We start from the raw sequence: 21,592 nt of genomic DNA, 5'->3' as shown, positions 1-21,592 counted from the left end.
GCTAATGTCAAAGGACACCACATTAGTAACTTTATTTCACAAACGTCACCTGAAATACTAAAAGTATAATTTCCTTCTTCTAAGTCCAATTCCAAGAAAACCAGGCACATACAGCTTCCATGTGTGATGGTCGGCTGCTTCATCACAGATCCGTGTCACGGGAACCTGCACAGGCAACCAACAGAAGTGCTGAAAAATTCAACATCATAATTCACAAGATGAGGCTTCTAAGAGTAAAACACAAACAAGCACAGCAAGGATGATGGTCTCCGGTACCTTGTCCTTCAGCAGAGCAAGATTTGTCTGCAAGACACTAGATGTGTGTTTCTTCATCCAGGGGCAGCCTGAGGGCCATTCCAATAAGCTGATGGACCAACTATATGCAGTCCTTAGCTTGATAAGACCTTAGCATTTCAAAGCAAACAAAACAAGTCTGAATCATCTAACTCCCTCAGAATTATATATATATATATTTTAAGTATTACACTTTAAGCTGACCTGAACCCCAGGCAGCTTCAGGAGCCTCAGTGACTATGCCCTCACTCCTCCCCCACCAGCATGGGAACTGGGCTGGGTCCCGGGCAATGTCTGGAGCCTTGGTGACCATGACCCCCCCACACCCTTGTGGAAGCCAGGCTGAACCCCAGACAGCTTCAGGAACCTCAGTGAGCCTCCTCCGCCCCTTCCCAACCAGTATGTAAGCCAGGCTGAGCCTTGGACAGCTTCAGGGGCCTCAGTGGCCACACCTGGCTCCCACCGCACCCTCATGGGAGCTGAGCTGAGCCCTGGACAGCTTCAGCAGCCTGGGTGACTGTGCCCTCACCCCTCTCCCACCAGCACGGGAACCAGGCTGGGTCCCGGAAAGCTTCAGGAGCCTCAGTGACCACAACCAGCCCATCCCTGAACCCTCATGGAAGCCAGGCTGAGCCTTGGACACTTCAGGAACCTAGGTGACCATGACCTGCCCACACCCGCACCCATGCAGAAGCGGGGCTGAACCCCAGGCAGCTTTGGGAACCCTGCATGGAAGACAAGCTGAGTCTCGTACAGCTTCAGGAGTATCAGCAACCACACCCCACTCCCACACACCATTATGGGAGCCACACTGAGCACCAGGGACCTTCGGGTCCTTGCCCCGCCACTGCCACACCATTGTGTGAGTGAGGCTGAGCTCCAGGGAACCTCCGGATCTTCAAAAACGACAAAACAAAGGAGCAAAATACAATCTCAGACCTCCACCCCACCCAGAACAAGTACAGGACACATGGACACAGAAGAGCTTGGAAGTCGTAAACCTGAAATTTCAGAAATGATAGTAACTGAAGTAAAGAACCAACTCTATCAGGCCATAGAAGAAATCTGATCAGAAATAATCTCTCAGATAAAAAAAGAAATGACAACAATAATGAAAGAATTGCTCAGCACATCTAAAGAAGACATAGATAAGAAAATAGAGGAGCATAGAAAAATGATGGAAACCTTGAATGAACAATATAGGAAAGAATTAGAATGCATGAAACAGATTCAAACAGATATCCAGGAAACTAAAAATTCAATCAAAAGCTGGCAAAACCACTTGAACAAAGCTGAAGATAGACTTTCAGACCTTGAAGATAGCACTGCAGCTAACCATCATGAAAGGAAAGATCTTTTAAAAATAACAAGGAGCCAGGATATAACAATTCAATAGCTACAAGATAAAGCAAATAAAAACAATTTTAAGATTGACAGGTGTCAACAAACCAGCAGACATCAACACGAATGACATAAAAAGACTGTTTGCAGAAGTAATAGCAGAAAGTTTCCCAAGCATGGAAAAAAATTGGACATATAGGTAAGTGATGCATATAGAACTCCAATTAACAGTAACCAAAGTAAATCTACACCCAGACATACAGTGATCAAGATTCCAGAAATTCAGAAAAACAACAGACTATTAAAAGCTGTTAGAGAAAAGAAACAGATCACCTATAAAGGAAAGGCCATCAGAATCAGCAGATTTCTCAACACAAATCATCAAGTCAAGAAGAGTGTGGAGTGAAGTATTTCAGATTCTGAAGAAAACAACTTCCAACCCAGATTGATGTACCCTGCAAAACTATCCTTCAAATTTAATGGAGAAATAAGAGTATTTCCACAATTAAGAACAACTGAAGAATTTCATGAGCACCAAGCCAGCATTACAAAGAGTACTAAAAGATATTCTGGACAGAGAAAGATCAGACCACAATATCAAAAACAACAGAGAGGAACCAACAAGCAGAGAAAGCAATTAAACCAAGGGAAAAAGGAGCAACCAACAGCAGGAAAATAACATGACAAAGATAAGCCAATATCATAGTGTTATAACTATCCATGTAAACGGTCTCAATTCACCAGTCAAAAGAAGCAAACTAGCAGAATGGATCAAGAACCAAATCCAACACTATGCTGTATACAAGAAACACATTTAACTCAAAAAGAAATTCATCGACTGAATATAAAAGGATGGAAAACAATACTCCATGTGACAGGAACCCAGAAAAAAGGGGGTATAGCTATTCTGTTTGCAGATAATGTGAACTTCAAATCAAGAATGATCAAAACAGATAAAGAAGGTCACTACATACTTGTTAGGGAAAAATTTCAAGAGGAAGAGATAAAATCATAAATATCTATGCACCAAGTACAGGAGCACCCAGCTATATAAGACAAATTTTAACAGACATGAAAGATGAAATAAGTAGTAACACAATCACAACAGAGGATTTTAACACCCCCATTGTCACAAAGAGATAGATCAACTAGACAAAAAATCAGAAAAGAAATAACAGAACTAAACCAAATTTGTGAACAAATGAATTTATTAGTAGACCTTTATGGAGTGTTCCACCCAACATCAGAATACACATTCTTCTCAGCTGCACATGGAAAGTTCTTTTAAAAAGATCATGTAGTAGCACATAGAACATGCTTAAATACATGCAAAGAAATTGAAATTATCCTATGCATACTATTGGACCATAGTACAATGAAATTGGAAATTAATGACGAAAGAAACCAAAAACTCCATAAACACATGGAAATTAAATAACATCCTCCTGAACAACCATCGAGTTAGAGATGAAATTAAAGAAGAAATTAAACAATATTTACAATCAAACAAAAATACAGATACAACTTACAGGAACCTGTGGGATGCAATGAAAGCAGTCTTCAGAGGGAAATTTATAGTAGTGAATTCCCACATTAGGAAAACAGAATGAGCACAAATAAATAATCTCATGCTGCACCTCAAGCTTCTAGAAAAAGAAGAGCAAATCCACCCCAAAGCCCAAAGAAGGCAGGAAATTATAAAGAACAGAGGAGAAATCAATGCAATGGAGACCAAGAAAACAATGCAAAGAATTAATGAGTTAAAGAGCTAGTTCTTTGAAAGAATAAATAAAATAGATAAAGCCCTAGCCAACCTTATTTAAAAAAGGAAAGAAAAAACTGAAATACATGCAATAAGGAATGAAAGGGGTGAAATCACCACAGATCCTGAAGAAATTCAGAAGATCATCAATACCTACTTCGAAAATCTTCACTCTCATCGGATGGAAAACACAGCGGAAATGGACAGACTCCTAGATACATATGAATTACCAAAGCCGAATGAAGAAGATATCATAATCCTGGATAACTCAATATCAGTGAGCGAAAACGAAAATGTAATAAAAAAAAAAATCTTACCAACAAAGAAAAATCCAGGTCCTGACAGATTCACAGGTGAATTCTACAAGAAATTTAGAGAAGATTTAACACCAACTCTTCTCAAACTCTTTAATGAAACTGAAAGGGGAGGAATTCTTCCTAACTCATTCCTGGAGGCAAGTATGACACCAAAACCAGAGAAAGACTCAACAAAAAAGGAATACTACAGGCCAATCTCCTTAATGAATACAGATGCAAAAATTCTCAATAAAACACTAGCAAACAGAATGCAACAAATCATCAAGAGGATTACACACCACGACCAAGTGGGATTCATCCCAGGGATACAGGGATGGTTCAATATATACAAATCAATTAATGTAATACACCATATCAATAGAGCCAAAGACAAAAATCACATGATCATCTCAATAGATGCAGAAAAAGCTTTTGATAAAGTCCAACCCTCATGATAAAAAATCTTTCAGGACATAGGAATAGATGGTCTTTACCTCATTTTGATAAAAGCCATCAATGACAAACCAACAGCCAACATCACACTAAATGGACAAAAATTGAAAGCCTTCACTTTAAAATCAGGAACAAGACAAGGATGTCCACAGTCACCACTCCTACTCAATATAGTTCTGGAATTATTAGCCAGAGCAATTAGACAAGAGAGAGACATAAAAGGAATAAGGACAGGAAAGGAAGAAGTGAAATTATCATTATGTGCAGATGACATAATACTCTATCTACATAGAAGACCCCAAAAACTCCACCAAAAGGCCTATAGATTTAATAGGCAAATTCACTAGTGTAGCTGGAAACAAAGTCAGCCTTCAAAAATCTACAGCATTCCTGTAAACAAACAACAAACAGACTGAGAAATTAGGGAAATCACACCTTTCACAATAGCATTCAAAAAACTGAAATACTTAGGAATCAATCCAAAAAGGAAGTAAAAGATCTATACAGTGAAAATTACAGTACTCTGAAGAAAGAGATCGAAGAAGATTTCAGAAAATGGAAAGACATTCCTTGCTCATGGGTAGGAAGACCCAACATTGTGAAAATGGTCATACTGTATTCCCAAAACTATTCTACAGATTTAATGCAATCCCAATCAAAATACCATTAGTATACCTCACAAACCTAGAGAAAACACTCCTAAAATTCACCTGGAACCAGAGGAGACCTAGAACAGCAAAAGCAACCCTGGGCAACAAAGGCAAGTCAGGAGGCATCACAATCCCTAACTTGAAATTATACCACAAAGCTACTGTGATAATATCAGCACGGTACTGGCAAACAAACCAGACCTGAGGATCAACAGAACAGATTAGAAGATGCAGACACAGCTACAAATACACTCAGCTACCATATTTTTTACAAAGGGGCCAAACATGTTCACTGGAATAAAGTGTCTTTAATAAATGGTGTTGGAAGAACTGGTTTTCCACATGCCAAAGACTAAAACTAGACCCATGTCTACCACCATGCACTAAACTAAAGTCAAAATGGATCAAAGAACTAAATATTAAAACAGAAACACTAAATCTACTGCAAGAGAAAGTAGGTAAAAATCTTGAAGACATAGGGGTAGGTAGAGAGTTCATGAACAAAAGCCAAACTTCACAGGAAATACTTCAAAGAATCAACAACTGGGATCTCATCTTATTGAAAAGTTCTTGCATATCTAAAGAAATCAACAGAGTAAAAAGAAAACCCACAAATTGGGAAAAAATTTTAGCTCACTGCCCCTCAGACAAAGGACTTCTATCCAGAACATATAAAGAATTTTTAAAGATCAGGCCCCCCAAATTCAAAGACCCAATCCAAAAACGGACATCTGAGATGAATACACACTTCTCAGATGAAGAAATACAGATGGCAAATGAATACATGAAAAAATGTTCAACATCATTGGTCACTGGCGAAATGCAAATTAAAACAACACTGAGATTCCATCTCACCCCAGAAAGAATGGCTATCATCAAGAAATCAACCAATAACAAATGCTGGAGAGGCTGTGGGGAAAAAGGAACACTCCTCCACTGCTGGTGAGAGTGGAGACTGGTGAAACCACTGTGGAAATCAGTGTGGAGATTCCTCACAAAACTAGGATTAGAAGTCCCACTTAACTCAGCTATCCCCTTTCTGGGTATTTTGCCAGAAGAATTAAAAACAAAATACCACAGTGATATATGTATACCCATGTTTACAGCAGCACAATTTGTCATAGCTAAATGTTGGAAACAACCCAAATGCTCATCAACTGAGGAAAGAATAAAAAAGATGTGGTATTTTTATACAATGGAGTATTACAGCTATAAAAAAAGATCAACTCAAGGCTTTTATAGGTAAATGAGACCATGCTCATAAGTGAAATAAATTGGACCCACATATGTAAACATCATATTGTCTCCCTAGTGTAAGAACCTGAAAGAGTAAATAAAACCCAAAATGTACAATACATATTATGAAAGGGAAAGAAATTGCTAAAGGAGGAACGACTGAGATGAGGGAAATGAGAGAAAGAAAGAAAAAAGAAAAAAATATATATATATTTATAAGAATAGCTGGGATAACTGTACTGCTGATGTCTATTGGTTTATTGAAAGGAACAGTTTAATGCTTAATTTTCTGACCAATTTTGCATGCTTATATCTGGTAATCTGAACAACTACTAATTTGAAGACAACTATATGCAATATATTAACCACTGTTGAATGCCTACCATCTTGTTTAGTGAAGTTCTGTATCATTTCTAGTGTTTTTAAATCTATTTTTTATTCCTTTAATGGTTTGACCAATCTTGCATTCTTACATCTGGCCATCTGAGCAACTTCATTGAAGATAACAATAGCTAATGTAACAACCACTGTTAGTTTCTATCATTTTGTTCTGAAGCCCTGTATCATTTTTGTTTTCGCTTTTGTTTTTGTCTATGTTGTTGGTATTCTGCCATTGCTCTTTTTAAATTATTATTCTCTTTAAAATAAAAAGGTATTACACTTTAATAATCTATTTCAATAAATATGTCTACATTTATCAAAATACTCTAAGATGTCACTTACCATAATTTCTCTAACTCTGACTCCTGAGAAAGTCAAAGTAGTTGGAGAAAGATATGTCCAACAAGTCACAAAAGCTTCCTGTGGGCCTTGCATAGGGTTTCATATGGATTTGGATCCAATAGTATTGATCCCACTTGCCAGACACACGTAACCACACTGCTCCCACGTCCAATTCAGCGCTAAGTGAAAAGGTCTCAGGCAAAGCCCACTCTCGCACCACTAACCTTCCCCATGACACAGAGACTTGCTAATGCCAGCAGGGAGTTGTCTGCCAGGAGCTTTTCATTGCCAGGTAAAATCTCACTACTAGCTTAATTAGCAGAGAACACTCTGTCAGTGTAAAATACAGAAGACTTGGGAGTGAACCCTTTTGTTTTCAAGAACACAAAAGGATTTAAGTTCATTTGTGCACCATGCGGAGCTCTGCCATCTTTCTTACTGTGAAGATGAACTGGGATTGCTAAGAGGGTAGATTTTAAGTGTTTTCACTTCAGATAATAAGTATGTGAGGTAGTGCTCAATCCAGCCATTCAACACTCTACACACAGATGAGAGTGTCACGTTGTACCTGCTAGGTACACTTAGCTTCTCAAATAAATACTAACTTACCAGAGTTTGTTAAGTACAGGCAGAGTGTGTGAGGCTGAGGAGTACTCAGTACACATTTGTTAAACGAATGAATGACAACCTAGCAAATGACCCTCCACGCTCATCGGAAGTTGGAAATGTGAGCTGCTGCACACCTGGCTAGTCGAGGGCCACCTGAGATCAAGCCACTGGACTACTTTCTGCTTCTCTAGGCACAAAATGGCTCCTCCATCGGCAGGGCCTGGAAGAAATTCAGGAGTTTACATTCTGTCCCCCTGGCATTTGGGGTAATCATAAACTGTGTCTGGCCCTAGAACCACAACAGCACTGTGCAAGGGGAAAAAGAACCCAGCAGTGCTAGCTCAAAACACCAGCAGGGTTTGCATTTGTGTCATGTCTGCCCTGCTGCGCAGGGAAGCCCGACTCTGCCCCAGGCTCAAACTGCAGGATGAGCCCTTGGAGAGAGGAGGAGGCTCTGTCACGCCTCCTCGGTAAAATCAGGAGAGGGCTGCAGGGAACCCCGACCACTTCCCCTGGGAATAAGCTCCACACTGTTACCTAAACCCTGATGCGCATTCTCAGTGTGGGCTGCACATGGGCAGATGGACGCCGTCAGATCCACCACTCTGCAGAAATGGAGAACGTAGACCAAAAGATCCAGATCAGCAGCATGTGTAAAAATCAGCACTTGAGAACAACTACTTTTGTGGCTGAAACTGGACTAAAAATGGAAACAGACTGACAGCCTGGTCCTGACCCACCAGCTGCCTGAGATCTGACAACCAAAACAAAAAGGTACTTACTGCTTCCGAGCTGCTATTTTTCTCACGTAAAACCAAGCTCCTTTCCATTTACTCAGGGTGTGAACACAAGAGAGTGCTGCCTACTGCACAGAGCACTCGCGACTGTTAAATGGGAACCATAACCCAGGCACACACGCATGCCCGTCCTCCACAGGTAACAGATATAGCCCGTCTGCCAGCACCTGACGGGGACACAGGGGATCACTGAGCAAGAAAACACAGCGCCAGCCCTCCCGAGCTTATAGTCCAAAAACTGTGTGAGGATGTTTTACACACAAGATGTGTCCAGCAGATAGAAGGCATTCTCACTAAATCACCAGCACTCTCAGAACCATGATGTTGAATCTGGTGGTCCAGCCGTTTTAGAGATCCAACTTCACCTGGCGATGCCTGAGGAAGGAATAAGTCATCTTCATCCCATGCACAAGAAAATGACTGACTGGCCAACAAGATGCCTGGTGAGTTCTATGAAGCCCACACACTTCACTGAGTTGCTGAATTGTTTCCTCCTTACATCTGAGGAAACCAAGACACACTCCACCCTAAATAAAGATCAGCTTCAGGGAAGAGGGTCCTGGCTTTATGAAGTCCCCTTACAACCACAAGAGGGAGAGAAACCTCAGCCCAGGGCTAAGGAGGTCCACAGCAGAGAGGCCCCAGCTGGAGACAGGAGGACACCACAGCCGGCGAACACCCCAGGTCTTCCCTGCCCGGGGCAGACTTCTCCACGTGTTGAGACATCTCTGCCAGCGCCGGCTCTCACTGACTTGATTGTGCAAAGTGGCAAGGCAGTCTGAGACAGGGTGTGCCAAGGGGAACCCCGGGGACACAGGGATCCACCAGCTCCCAGTGCTCCTCCAGAGCGACGGGGCTGGCACCCCAAAGTCTGCGTGATACCTCCCACTGCCCCAAATGCATCCACGCATCCCCTCCCAGACCTGCATCCCTGTTGTGGTGCAGGATCAGCACGGGGCCTTGTGCAAGGCAGGGAACCACACTACCACTGAGTCACATCCTCACCTCACTCTATGTTTTGCCACAACCTCTACTGTGCAGATGAGGAAACTGAGACACAGCTGGCGGAGGAAGGAGGGAGCATGCGGGCGCCACTTCCTCTGCAGAGCGTGCAGGTCAGCGCCATGCCAGGCTGGGAGGTCACCCGGCAGCTGCCTCCCCGGGTCATGTGCGTTACTGGAGGGAGCGGAGACAGGAGGCAGAGAACAACTGACACTAGTGAATGTGCGAGAAGTAGCGGCAGCAGCACAGTGGACACTGGCATGGCAGGGGCACAGGCACACAGAGTGTGTGCAGAGACACCTGGCGGGTGGCACCTCCGTGGGCACCTGGAGGAAAGTGCCAGAGCAACCGGCAAGGGCAACAACCTTGCAGCAAAAACAGCTGTGACTAAGGAAAACAACTCCGGTGGGGCGGGAGGGAGCGGGAACCGGGGTTTGCAGCCGGCTGAAGGATTTAGTGTTTGCTTTTTGATGGCATCAGGACAGCACAGGAGGCTTCTAGCTGTGGGGTGACAGCTGGCTTACTGTCACAAAGCGCACTGTGGTGTGTGTGGGAGGACAGATGGTGCTGAGGAGGACGCAGAGGCCCGGGAAGCCACGCTGCGTCTAACTCAAAAACACAGGGTGAGGCGGGTACCCTGACTTCGTTTACCCCTTTGCTGGCTCAGGAGGGTGCTGGCCACTGACCTGGAGACTTGTATGTCTGGTTAAGTCCAGGGATCTATAGTCCCCAGAATATTGAGCGTCTCACCTTTTGAGAAGCAACTAAATGATCATGCAAACACACGCCAGTGAACTAAGTAACAAAGGATAATCCACGTCTTCTTTCTAAAAGCTTTGACAGGACCTTTACCCAGGGTTGGCTTTACTCACACATCTGAAGGACGACGATGAGCTTTGGGGTCTTTTAAGAGGCCCCACATCCCAGAATAAGCTCCTTTCTTCATTGGTCCTCCAGTTAGTATAAAATTCCTTAAGTCCAGAATCTCCCAAGGTATGTTCCCAACTAGCGCCAAGGGGAAAATGGGGATACGGTGGTCAAACAGGTGCAGGGAGCAGTGCATGGGAGACCAGTCACCACTGCCCTGAGCCTGCTCGCCACGTGGACCGTTTTATCTACCAGGGCTGGCATTTGCCAAAAATGCCTAATCATGAAATTGTTCTTACTCTTGGGGCCAAAAATGCTTCAGATATGGAAAGTCTGTAAAATAAAGACGTTTCCCAACAGGAACCACATCACGAAATTCAAAGCGCCAGAAGGAAGGACGTGCTGGTGAGTGCCCTAGAATGAGGACGTCCCCGTGATCCCGCATCCCCTGTGCTCCTGACAGCCAGTGCTGCCCGGAAGCCTCCACAGAAAACGCTGGGCTGTTTCTGTGAACTCAGAGGCTTAATTTTTAAGGAGAAGGAAAAACATTAAGCAAGGAAAAGAATAACTTGTCTTACGCTGTTACAATGAAATGGGATGGAGACACAGGGCCAGGAAGTGACCCGGAAGACACAGGTGGAAGGACGGCGAGACAGGAACTTTCTGAGATCGGAATGGTCATACTGCTTGGGCAACAGCCAACAGAGAAACCTAGAAAGCAGCAGCATCAACACTGAAGAAGACACGCGAATCAACAAAAGTCACACCCAGTTTCCTTGGACGTTCAGAGGGCAGGCCAGCGCAGCTCCGGGCCAGAGAGGGGGCACATTTGCAGTCTCAGGCCACGGCAGGTCCTGAGAGATTCTGGGAAATGTGAGTAGAGCTCATGGGGAGCGGGAGGAAAACTTGATCAAAACCAGAGGATAACAAAAATAATCAATGGAAAGAAACAAACCTGAATGTGGGCTACGACAACCACACTTCAAATATGTTCATTTTAAGAAAATCAATCCTGCGCGAGCCATTACCATGGTGAGGTACCACGGCAAAGACATCCAAGCAGAGTTTGCTGGACCAGCCTTCTTCTCCTTCCTCGGAAGACCAGCCTTGATTGACTGACTGATCATCTTTCTTTCTTCCCTTCTTATTTTGAAGTACTGGAGACTGAACCCAGGGCCTTCATACTGAACTTTACAACAAGCTTTTTCTATTTTCATTTTTTATTTTGAGGCAGGGGCTTTTTAAGTCCCTAAGTTGCTCAGGCCTTTTAAGTCACTAAAATTTGGGCTCAAATTTTCAATCGTCCTGTCTCGGCCTCCCAGAGTGCTGGGGTTACAGGTGTGTGCCACCGTGCCTGGCCAGCACTACCCTTAAAATGTATATTATAGGGGTAGACCTAACATGAATATCTGAGTAGAGATTCACTAGAATAGCAACCTGTCAATGTTATTCTGTCCCCTTCTAAGTAATGACTTTGAGAAGATGGGTATTTTGTAAAACTTACTCCAAATGTTTTGATATCCAATTTAAGAAGTGCTTCTCAGAACACGTCACATCCTTTAAAAAATAACCATGGCAGGAAATCAATGCAGGGTGAGGGTGATTTTAATGCATGAACTATGAAAGCATTTACCCATGTGCAGTGCCTGGGCTGGGAGGGGAGTATGGTTAGGCAGTGCCACCATGGGCCAGCAATGTGCCATGATCCTCCTTGGCACAGCGGTCGAACTGATGGTCTGAAATGACTGCTGAAGAGCTCTGTGGCGTTAGTGAAAAATCCCAGGGAGCCGAGGTCTCTGGAAGACACTGGATGAGGAGAATCCCCACTCCATGAGCTCCTCCTCCCCATGTCATAACCCGACCTCTCGTCCTCTCTCCTGGCTGAAGGCGGGTCCAGGGCCGAGAGCCATGGCACGTCTGCCTGGCATGTGGGTAGCGAATCTGGCATGGCCAGGGCTGTTTCACTGCTTTCCAGCTCCAATGAGTCTGAGCTCCCAGGCCAACAGGAGGCAGGGCTCGCCTGGTGATAGCAGGGGCTTGGAGTTAGTGTGAGAAAGGAGGAGGAAAGAGGAGGAAAAGGAGGAGGGAGAGAAGGAGGAGGTGGGGGAAGAAGAGGAGAAAGGAGGAGGAGGAGGAGCCACACCCAAACTGGCTCCAAAGCCAGCACAGCAGCATCTGTACTAGGATCCCCAGGGCTCTTCCCTCGACACCTGGAGACTGGTGAGCCCTCCTTCCTGTCCTGGTCAGAGAGTTACCTCCTGAGGTCTACAGTGTCACTGCAACTGATGAATTCTTGTTATGGCTGTAGCTAGATCCCCCCACCCCAGCCTCATGGGGTCACAGGTGGGGATTTCCAGAGGTGGCTGGGTCAGGGTGTGCAATGCTGGGATTAAGGCTGCCCCATCCCGTGTGTGGGTGGCACCAATCAACAGGCTTATAGCCTGGGTAGAACATAAAGCCAGCTTCTGCTGTTTTGCTGCTGCTGCTGCTGCTGCTGCTGCTGCTGCTGCTGCTGCTGCCTTCTGCCTTCTGCCTTCTGCCTTCTGCTTCCTGCCATGGACTGTTTCTCCTCTGTGAGGTCCCTGAGCCACACCACCCTGCCTTGCAGCCAGCCAACTATGGACCTTTCTCCTCTTCTTCCCCCACCTCCTCCTTCTCTCCCTCCTTCTCGTCTTCCTCCTCTTTCCTCCTCCTTTCTCACACTAACTCCAAGCCCTTGCTATCACCAGGCAAGCCCTGCCTCCCATTGGCCCGGGACCTCAGACTCATTGGAGCTAGAAATGACTGAAACTGTGGGCCAAAGCAGACCCTTCCTCTTTTAACTTTGGGTGTCAGGTGTGTTATTTCAGCAACGAGAAAAGTAACTGAGACAAATCTGTATTCTATTCAACATGTCTTCTCTTGATTCAAAGCTCATTTCCATGGTTCCATGGCCTGCAAGGCCATTAGCATCAATTATTATTATTACAGTGAAGCTGGGTTTTTCGGCCTGCCTGGTCATGCTCTGTTGGTGGTACAAGTTCTTTGTGTCTGCAGAGACATACACGGCCACCCAGACCCACATGGGACCACACGTATGCTCTTGGCACCATCACTGGGGAGGCACAGTCCCCATGGCTCTGTCCTAGCAGCAGTTGAGGGAGGTCACTGAAACACTGGCCCTGCAAAGCCAAAGCCAGGGCATCTCCTCCACCGCCAGCTCCCTGAGGACCCTCACTTTATCTGCCAACACAGTAACACTCCCTGAAGCGGCTCCTAACCCCTTCCTGAGAGAAATACAATTAATGTGAATATGATGTTTCTTAAGAGACTGGAACAATTCAGATGTGCAAATTCCAATGTGTTCATCTTCCATCGCTGGTTTCCAGTTACACCTTTTCAGATTTAGAAAGTATGTGCAGAAATCATTCTCCCAGGATCCTGAAAGCACCGCAGTCCCGCAGCCCCTCCCCATACCGATGTTCCGGACACTCCGTGAAGTCACCTGTCTCCTTAGGCCCTTTCTGGGCCCTCCGCACGCACCCTGCCTTCTCCACTCACTCTCGGGCGGCTCGGGCAAGCCTAGGCCTGGGGCCCTCGCCAGGGCTCCCCGTAGTGCTGCGTCCTCCCTGCTATCTGCACCGGAGGCCAAATCTGCTGACCTAGAGGATCTGACCACAGAGAAAACAGGTCGATTGCTGTGGTTCCAGAAAGCTGAAAACATTTTTAAAAATAAGATGCACTTCAAGGATGCCGCTTCGGTCAAAATTAACACTGTCACACGGGTTGTTCTTTCTCTCTTCACTGGAAAGCAAGTAAAAAGTGTTCATTGCCATACTGATAAAATCCTCTTTTATAAAAGTCCCAGGGAGGATACAGTGGCTGTTAGGATTTTACTTAAAGCCTGAGAAACCAATAATTGTTGGATGCTGGACCTTAATGCTACGTTCAGACTTCTGAGATACTCAAGGGAAAGAAGTTATTCAGTGAATCTTTTAGTCAACCGGCACACGTGTTCACCCAAGGACTGATCCGAAATGCTGGTATTTAAATTTTAAAAACATATTACAGTAAAAGATGCATTGCTGTGAACCCTCCTTCAAATCTTCCCCTCAGTTGAAACACATTTATCCCACTGTCCTGGCCACTTTCTGAAGCTGCTCTAGATGTCCTCTTTCCTGAGTGTCTTTACAAGGTGTGATTGAGAATTTATAGCAAGTGCCAGTGCCCAGTGCCACCCAGCAGAAAGGCAGGTTCACAAAAACATAATGGTGTGCCCTCACCCACCTTACGCACCAGGTCTGGCACCATGTGACTTCCGGCTCCTCCCCAAAGTTAAAATGACCATGAAAGTGACACACTTTGAATCCATTCGGGACACTGAGGCAGTCAGGACAGTGCAGCTAACGATTCGATAAAGAGGACCCCAGAACTGCTGCAGAAGTGGTACCGACAATGCAATGAGTGTGTCTGAAGCAACAGGAAGTTTTTTGAGAACTACGGCAATGTGTTTTTTACTGTAATATGTTTTTAAAATGTAAACATTCACCGTATTTTGTGATCACCCTACGCATGAAAACTGAAGTACAGAAGACCAGAAGCAACCCTTGACGTGAGAGAAACCCGCAGCTCCAGAAAGCACTTTCCCAAGTGTCTGTGTTGGGAAGGTCCATGCTGGGATGACAGCAAGGCTCACCCCTGAACTCGGCCGCGGGGAGCAGGAAGAGCAAGATTCTAACACCCAGCACAAGACCCCCTGAGCACTCGGGACAAGGGCCAGGCGAGCACAGGGCGGCAGGCCAGCCCCCTGGGCAAGAGCAGGAGCCACAGCGTCACATCCGGCGCAGCTGACTTGGAGGGTGGCAGGGCCGTGCACGCCCCAGGCTGCCTTCTGCTCCTCCGGAGGGGAGCCGGCTCTGCGCCTGCCCGAGAGGGAGGATCTCAGCCTGTGCAGCATCCAGGGCCTTCCCCCCGTGTAAGGGGCTCGGGCCTCACAGCGGCTCCAGGCCCAGAGTGACTCGGGCTGCGTCCCATGACATCTCAGCCCCGCTCCTGTCCCCGGCCTAGAACTCTGTTGAGCAGGCAGCATCTCGCTTCCCACCCAGAAACACGGCGACCTCCTTCCCCAGCGCCTAGGTCTCTCCTTCCAGGGCACTGGTCTGGCTCCAGGACGGCACCATCCACACCTGGCCCTGCCCCGGGGACCTGTCTGTCCCCACCAGAGTTGTTTCTCAGTCACAGGGACAGGTTTGCCCTCTGGACCCTCCCAAGTGGGAGAGGCCAACCTCATGGGACAGATCCACTATTCCTGCCGGGAAGAGCCTCCACGTCCCCGCCAGGCTCACGAGGCAGGGTGGCAGCCCAGCTCCAGGTGCCTGGGGCACCCTGGGGCGCAAGCTTCAGCCAACAGCCACCAGTTAGGGGCCTCGCCTCCTCTTCCTCCCTTCCTCCTCCTCCCTTCCTCCCTTTCTCCTCTTTTCTACCTCTTTTCTTCCTTCTTCCTTCCTTCTTACCTCCTTCTTCCTCCCACCTCCCTCCCTCCCTCCCAGCCGTTGGTGTGCGTGCACATGTACACGTGCTTGTGCACGGGCCTCCGTGTGTCTCTGGTGCCCTGGACCCCAGAGCCTGCTCTAACCCAAGTCACCCAGACAGTCGGAAGCCCAGGTTCCAGCCCTTCTCGATACGCTAGCGGGTTGACTGCAGGCTAGCTCCAGCGCCCACGCCCACAACATGCCCCAATTCTGTCCTGGAAACCAGGATCACAACGTTCCTGGAGAAGAGCTCTGCTCGGGGTCACCGTCTGCACCAGGCACCACGTCCCCTGCATCCCCTGCCCAGCAGAGCAGGGGGTGGCCTCATCCTCCTTACCCCAAAGGTCTGCTGAGAGCCACTCAGGGAGCACACTGAGTCCCCTCGGCTGTGCTTGTCTCTCTCTCTCTCCCCAGCTGCCAGGGTGAGTAGCTGCTCTCACCACACACTCAGGTCACCATGCACGGGACCACCACAGCCCACAGAACCGTGCCCCGTGGACAGGGACTGGCAGCCACAAGCCCGGTCAAGCTCTCCTCCTGGTAGGCTGCTTACCCCAGGGCCTTGTCCAGTGACATAAAGTTCACACACATCCCACCCCACACACACTTGTTAACTTGGAAAAATACAAAATTACATTCTCTCCCTTACACTGTGAAGAAAATTTCCCTGGGGGCTGGTATAACCTTCATGCTTCTCACGTGCGAGGCCTGGTTTGAGCCCAGCGCCACAAAATCAAACAAAAGCTCAGCTGACTGTGTCCGTGAGATTCCCTGGGTCAGCACGACAATCCGGGACAAGTGCTAGAACCCTGAGGTGGGCAGGCACCCTCCATGGAGGTCCAGCCGGAGCTCAGGTCCCTCTGCTCTCACCCGGACGGCCCCGTAGACACTGGGGGCCAGAACAGGCCTCTGTGCTGGTGGCCATACAGCGCTGAGAGGTCTCCTGGCGCAGCTGTGTGCTAGCGTCCATTCGACAGGATGTTTGTTTTGTGGGCTTGGGTCCCTGTCCTCAAAACAACTGTTTGAACCTGCACATCTTACAGACTCTACCAAGGCACACTGCCCACGTGTGTCCAAAGCTGCTCTGACAGAGCTGGGTGTAGGTCTCCAGTCTGAGTTCCCTTGGCTTCTCAAAAAGCTCTGATGGTGCAGCAGCAGAACTACGTGGCTTCAGACAGGTGGCTGCTGGTCACATAAGGAGCCCAAAGGAAAATCCCACATGAAAAAACCAAGTCAGGCTGAACAAAGACCAGGAGACTGAAGGTGTGGTAGAGTCAGAAAGCCTACGAGACACATAGTAGCACTGTAGGGAGATATGGTAGTTCGTGGGAAACACGCGACTGGAGAGACCTAAACTACTGAGTAAAATGGGGGAGAACCCAACATCCACCCTCAGGCACACCCACTCCTGCGGGATTTGCTCCTGGCAGCACCAAGATGCACCTGAAGCCCCACTGCTTCCTGCCGGCCCCTCCCGGTCCATCCTGGACACCTGCCAGGCTGGTGTCCCCAAGATGCTGCCCCCAAGCCCCCAGCTGGCGTCACCAGTACCCCGTGGCACCCGCCATGTGTCTCGGGCAAACACAAGGTGTGTGGTGCACATGGCCACTCAGCCACACCTGGAAGGAGGCACCAGGAAGAAGGGACATGGGGAACGACAGTGTCTGCGTCTGGAACGGCAGGGCCAGGTCGCTGCCACTGTGAGCCCGAGGAGCGCCCCTCCAAGTGTGCCAAACACACAGCCACCACGCTGAGAGCCAGCAGAGGACAGGCCGGTGCACACTCCAGCCCCACCACTCTCGGACCAAGTGCCTTCGCTCCTCTTCACCGAACACCTTAAAGAACTTAAACACTTCAAAACATTCTCTTTACCTACAAATGTCTAATCCTCTCCACTACTTTTGTTTTTGAGAGTAACAAGTAGCATCTATACCCGTCACAAATAAAATAACAAACAGTCCCCCTCTGGAGGACTTCCGAGGCTGCCTCCCAGGGCCAGCAGCACTAAGGCAGCAGTCATCCCGCACACTCACTGGTGGGGCGAAGATCCCCGCGACGACACACCAACCAGCACCACTTGTCATTCCTGGGCCGTGGCTGGGATTTCAAAATAAGGCCTGCTGCTCAGGGAAGTGTTTCATCGCTGGGGAGAAGGTTACTTTTACACAGTCATACCTACGTGGATTTCGGAAGTGGCCCCATATTTTTCCTCTGATTTTAATCCAAATAGCTCTAAAGAGGAACGTGGAGAACCTGCAGACCATGCAGCGTTACCCAAGCGCGTCCTCACAGCGTCGCGTGGTTGCTAGGTCGTCTGCACGCTGCTCAGTGCCCTCCTCTTTCCTGACCACCGGCCCTTTATGCTCATGTGCTGTCAAAAAGTCTGCACCGTGGCGCCTGCCCTCCTGTTCCTGCCGGGTTCTGCCTCTCCTGGCTTCCCGCCCTTCCTGAGAGTAGGACATCAGCTCTTTAGGATAAGGAACGGGCAACGTCCAGGCAGCCCCGGGCAAGGAGGCACAAACGGGCCAGGAGCACAAGCACCCAGCCCCTTCTGTACGCGTCAGTGACTCAAACTACACGCCTCAGAGTTGTGCTAAACAAGTGTAAAAATGCTCCTATATGTAAGGTGCGCAGCAATGATACTATCATTATTAAAGATTTATAATAGCATGAAAGATTTTTGCTCTTTTATCATATATTATGCATACACTCAGGTGGCTATCAAGCAGTCATGGGTAATTTTCAAAATGTTTAAAACGCTCAGCGCTGTGGCTGTGGGCATCTGCCAGCAGACGTTCGCTCTGGATGGTAAACAACACGTTCTGCTGTGGGTCTGTGCTTCTCCCAGGACAAAAACACTCCAGAATCTCACAGCGTCTGAGGACGAGAGGAGGCCTGCCCTCACTCATCGCTTCTCTTTACATTTCTGGCGGGGAAAGCAAAACACGCCGTCCACAGATCCATCACCAGTGCAGCTGGGTTCACGCTCATCAGCAGGTGGAAAGGCCACGGTGCCTCTGCAGGAAAACTTCACACCCTCACGAGAGAAAGAGGGTTGGAGGAAAGAGATGCAGCTTCCACAAAGGCTTGGCTTTGAAGCTGCCCGGCCCAAATGTAAAAATAGATGGCTAAAATGTGAAATCGATTCTAATGGCAGGCAGCTCGCTGCACTCCCCGTGCCCAGGATGTGAGGGAAACCTGAATACTTGATTTAGTGGTGGCTTGGGAACAGGCAGATCTAAAACCCTCTGATAACCTTGAAAACAGCCACTCCCCATGGGGAAGCATGAAGGTGGCGTCTTCCCCATGGGCTTCAGCAATGGCCATCAGAAGGCACCATTCATGTTCCAGAGCAGCAGCATGTGAGGGGCGGTGGGCCAGGCCTCCCCCGAGCTCTCCTCCCTCCTCCTGCACAGGGAGCCCAGCACTTCAGCTCCCCCGACAGCCCTGTAGGGAGCAGCCGGGTGGGGATGCCTGTGCCCCCACCCCAACACGCACAATCACATACTAGGGTGACCTCCCATCACACACAGTGTGTCAGCTTCTCATCACTGTGATAAAATCCCTGACGTGAACACCTTGAAAAGGAGAGGTTTGCTTCAGCTCATGGTGTAGGGGTTCAGTCCATGGTCAGGGCTCCCAAGGAAAGCATCATGGTAGAAGGGTGTGTTAGAAGGAAGCTGCTCACATCACAGCAGCCGGGAAACAGAGTGAGGAAAAGCCAGAGAGGAAGGAGCCAGGAGCAAGAGACAGTCCCCAAGGTCACAGCCCAGGACCTCCCTTCCACTAGACGCCCTGCCTGAGTCTCTGGGACCTCCCAACAGCCTCAGCTGTGACCCCACCCCTGGATCTGTCCACCGATGAAGGTGGAGGCCAGTCCCCATCCACAAGGCCACCTCAGAACTCAGGGACTGTGGAAGACAGCCAGATCCAGACACAGCACATAACATCTGACACACACGCACACCCTCACACACAGACAGCGCCACACTCAAAACTCTGACACACACATATACTCACACACTCATCTATATACTCACACTCATAGCATTTTACACATACCCACATGCGCACACCTACACAAACACTCAGGGCACCTCAGACACTCATACACACACATTTATAACACACACACACACTCAGCATCTCTCACACACTCATAGCATCATCTCATACACATGCACATCTCACACACACACATGCATGCACTCACGACCCTCACACATGCTCCCCCACAGTCCAGTCTGCCTCCAGATGCCCACAGAGGTGCAGAGGAGTGAGCGGCCCTTGCACCCTCCCTGCCCAGGACAGCTAGGGGCGGGATGCACCTCTACGGCCCTGGCCCCTGGAAGCCCAGCTCCTGCCAGGCAGCCAGGTCCCAGTCTGCCCTGGGCTCAAGCCTGAGATTGTGAACACTGCAGGCAGGCCAAGGGTGCCAGAGGACAGGCAGGAAGGAGAGGGGCTGGCTGGTGGGGGCTCCCTCCGGAGGGCAGTGCGACCTTCCTCCCGAAGCCCAAAGGCCTGGACACCCACACCAAAGGCCAAGGCTCCAGCCCCAGGCCGCCTGGGGTCAGGTGAGCTGTGCCCTACCAGAGCCCACGCCCAGGGCGAGGTCACTGCAAGCGGGCTGCTCTCTGTGCTCACTGAAGAGGGGATGAGCTGGCTGCAGGTGAGCCCTGCCCAACTCCTCCAAAAGCCACTACCAAGCCCTGGGCAGAAGAGGCGGAGGGAGAGGGTAGGAGTGGGAACCCACAGGGGGCGAGGGACCCCCAGCCCCTCAAGGCCCCTCCCAGCCAGCAACACACCCAGCCCAGGCCGCAAGCTCCACTAACTGGGCCGACGCGTCCCATGGAGAATACAAAGGTGCCCGTGCTTCAGACACGGGAAGGACCGAGCGGGTGTCGCCCACCACCCGCGCACGCCACACTAAGGACAGCTAGCCAAGGCTCTCCAAATCGCCATGGGCGCGCACACCACTTGGTGGAGCCGCGCTCTCCTGCACCCACCCTGGCCATCACTGAGGACAAGCACCCAGCCACAGGGACCCCAGACGCTCTGGGCTGGGGACCTGGGGTCTGAGCGCAGGAGCCCGCGGACTCCTACACTGCTCACAAGCGACTACAGAACGCACGCATACAACGCGCAGCACGGGTGTACCGCGTCCTCGGCCTCTGGCCTGATGCGGAAAGGTGGCCTGGGGGAGCCGCACTCTGGGAGACTCGGTGAAAGTATGCGCTTGCCGGCGCGGGTGGGGACGGCGCTGCTCATCCTCCAAGCGGACTCAAAGCCCCCAACACGGTTGGAGGAGCCCAGAACTCCCGCACCCCAGGCATCCAGCCCTGACACCCGATCAGTCCTGCAGAAATGGTGGCTACTGGCGGCCTCCCCACCCCTTCGCTGCCTGCGAAGTCCCAACCCTGCGTTTTCACCCTTTAACTATGGAGAGGAGAGCGCAGAGCCAGGTGGCGGGCTCAGCACCCAGCAGGGTTTCCGCGGAGGTAAAGAAAGTAAGAAACTCCAGGGCGCCGCATCCGGACGCCTAGACCCTCACTGCCCGCGGCCCAGCTGCGGAGACACAGCGGGGAGAGGTGTGCCACCCGATGCCAGGTGCTCCCCAGTTGCCCCATGTGGTGAGCGACAGGGTCTCTACCAGGATCCTGTTCCGTCCCTCCAGTGGTCCGCACTCCGCTAGGGAAAATCCGGGAGTAAATTCGACCCAGACCCTCCCCCGCACGCCGACCCGGCTCGGGCGCGAAGCTCAGCCCCATGCACCCGGGCGGGAAGCCCGGCTGGCTGGACCCTGGGCTCCGCAGTCCCGCGCGCAGGGCGCTGCCCTCGAGGTCGCTGGGAAGCCCCCGCCCAGGCGCCCCTCGCCAGCCCGGAAACCCGGACAGCGTCGCGGACTCACCGACTGCCAGGCAGATGGGCAGCAGCAGTCTGAAGACGAGCCCGCACACCACCTCTGAGGCCATCGCGGCGGCCGCGAGCCCGAGTCCCGCCGCGGAGGAGCCTCGGGGTCCCTAGCGCCGGGGCGCCGGGCCCGCGCCTGCCC

At 49.5% G+C, this 21,592-nt stretch overlaps 1 protein-coding gene across 3 annotated transcripts in view; it reads right to left on the bottom strand.

Moving 5' to 3' along the window:
* Positions 1-21,592, bottom strand: part of Piezo2 (piezo-type mechanosensitive ion channel component 2) — a gene marked incomplete at its 5' end in the record, with an annotated part of 338,525 nt that extends 316,933 nt beyond the window's left edge. For all 3 annotated transcript variants that reach the window (XM_013514699.1, XM_005372584.2, XM_013514720.1), the window contains 1 exon segment: positions 21,449-21,592. In XM_013514699.1, coding sequence (XP_013370153.1) covers positions 21,449-21,512 — 64 coding nt within the window.

The sequence above is a fragment of the Chinchilla lanigera genome, unplaced genomic scaffold (genome assembly GCF_000276665.1).
Source record: "Chinchilla lanigera isolate Chin_1 unplaced genomic scaffold, ChiLan1.0 scaffold00001, whole genome shotgun sequence".
Lineage (NCBI taxonomy): Eukaryota > Metazoa > Chordata > Mammalia > Rodentia > Chinchillidae > Chinchilla > Chinchilla lanigera.
This window is presented reverse-complemented; position numbering and strand designations above follow the sequence as displayed.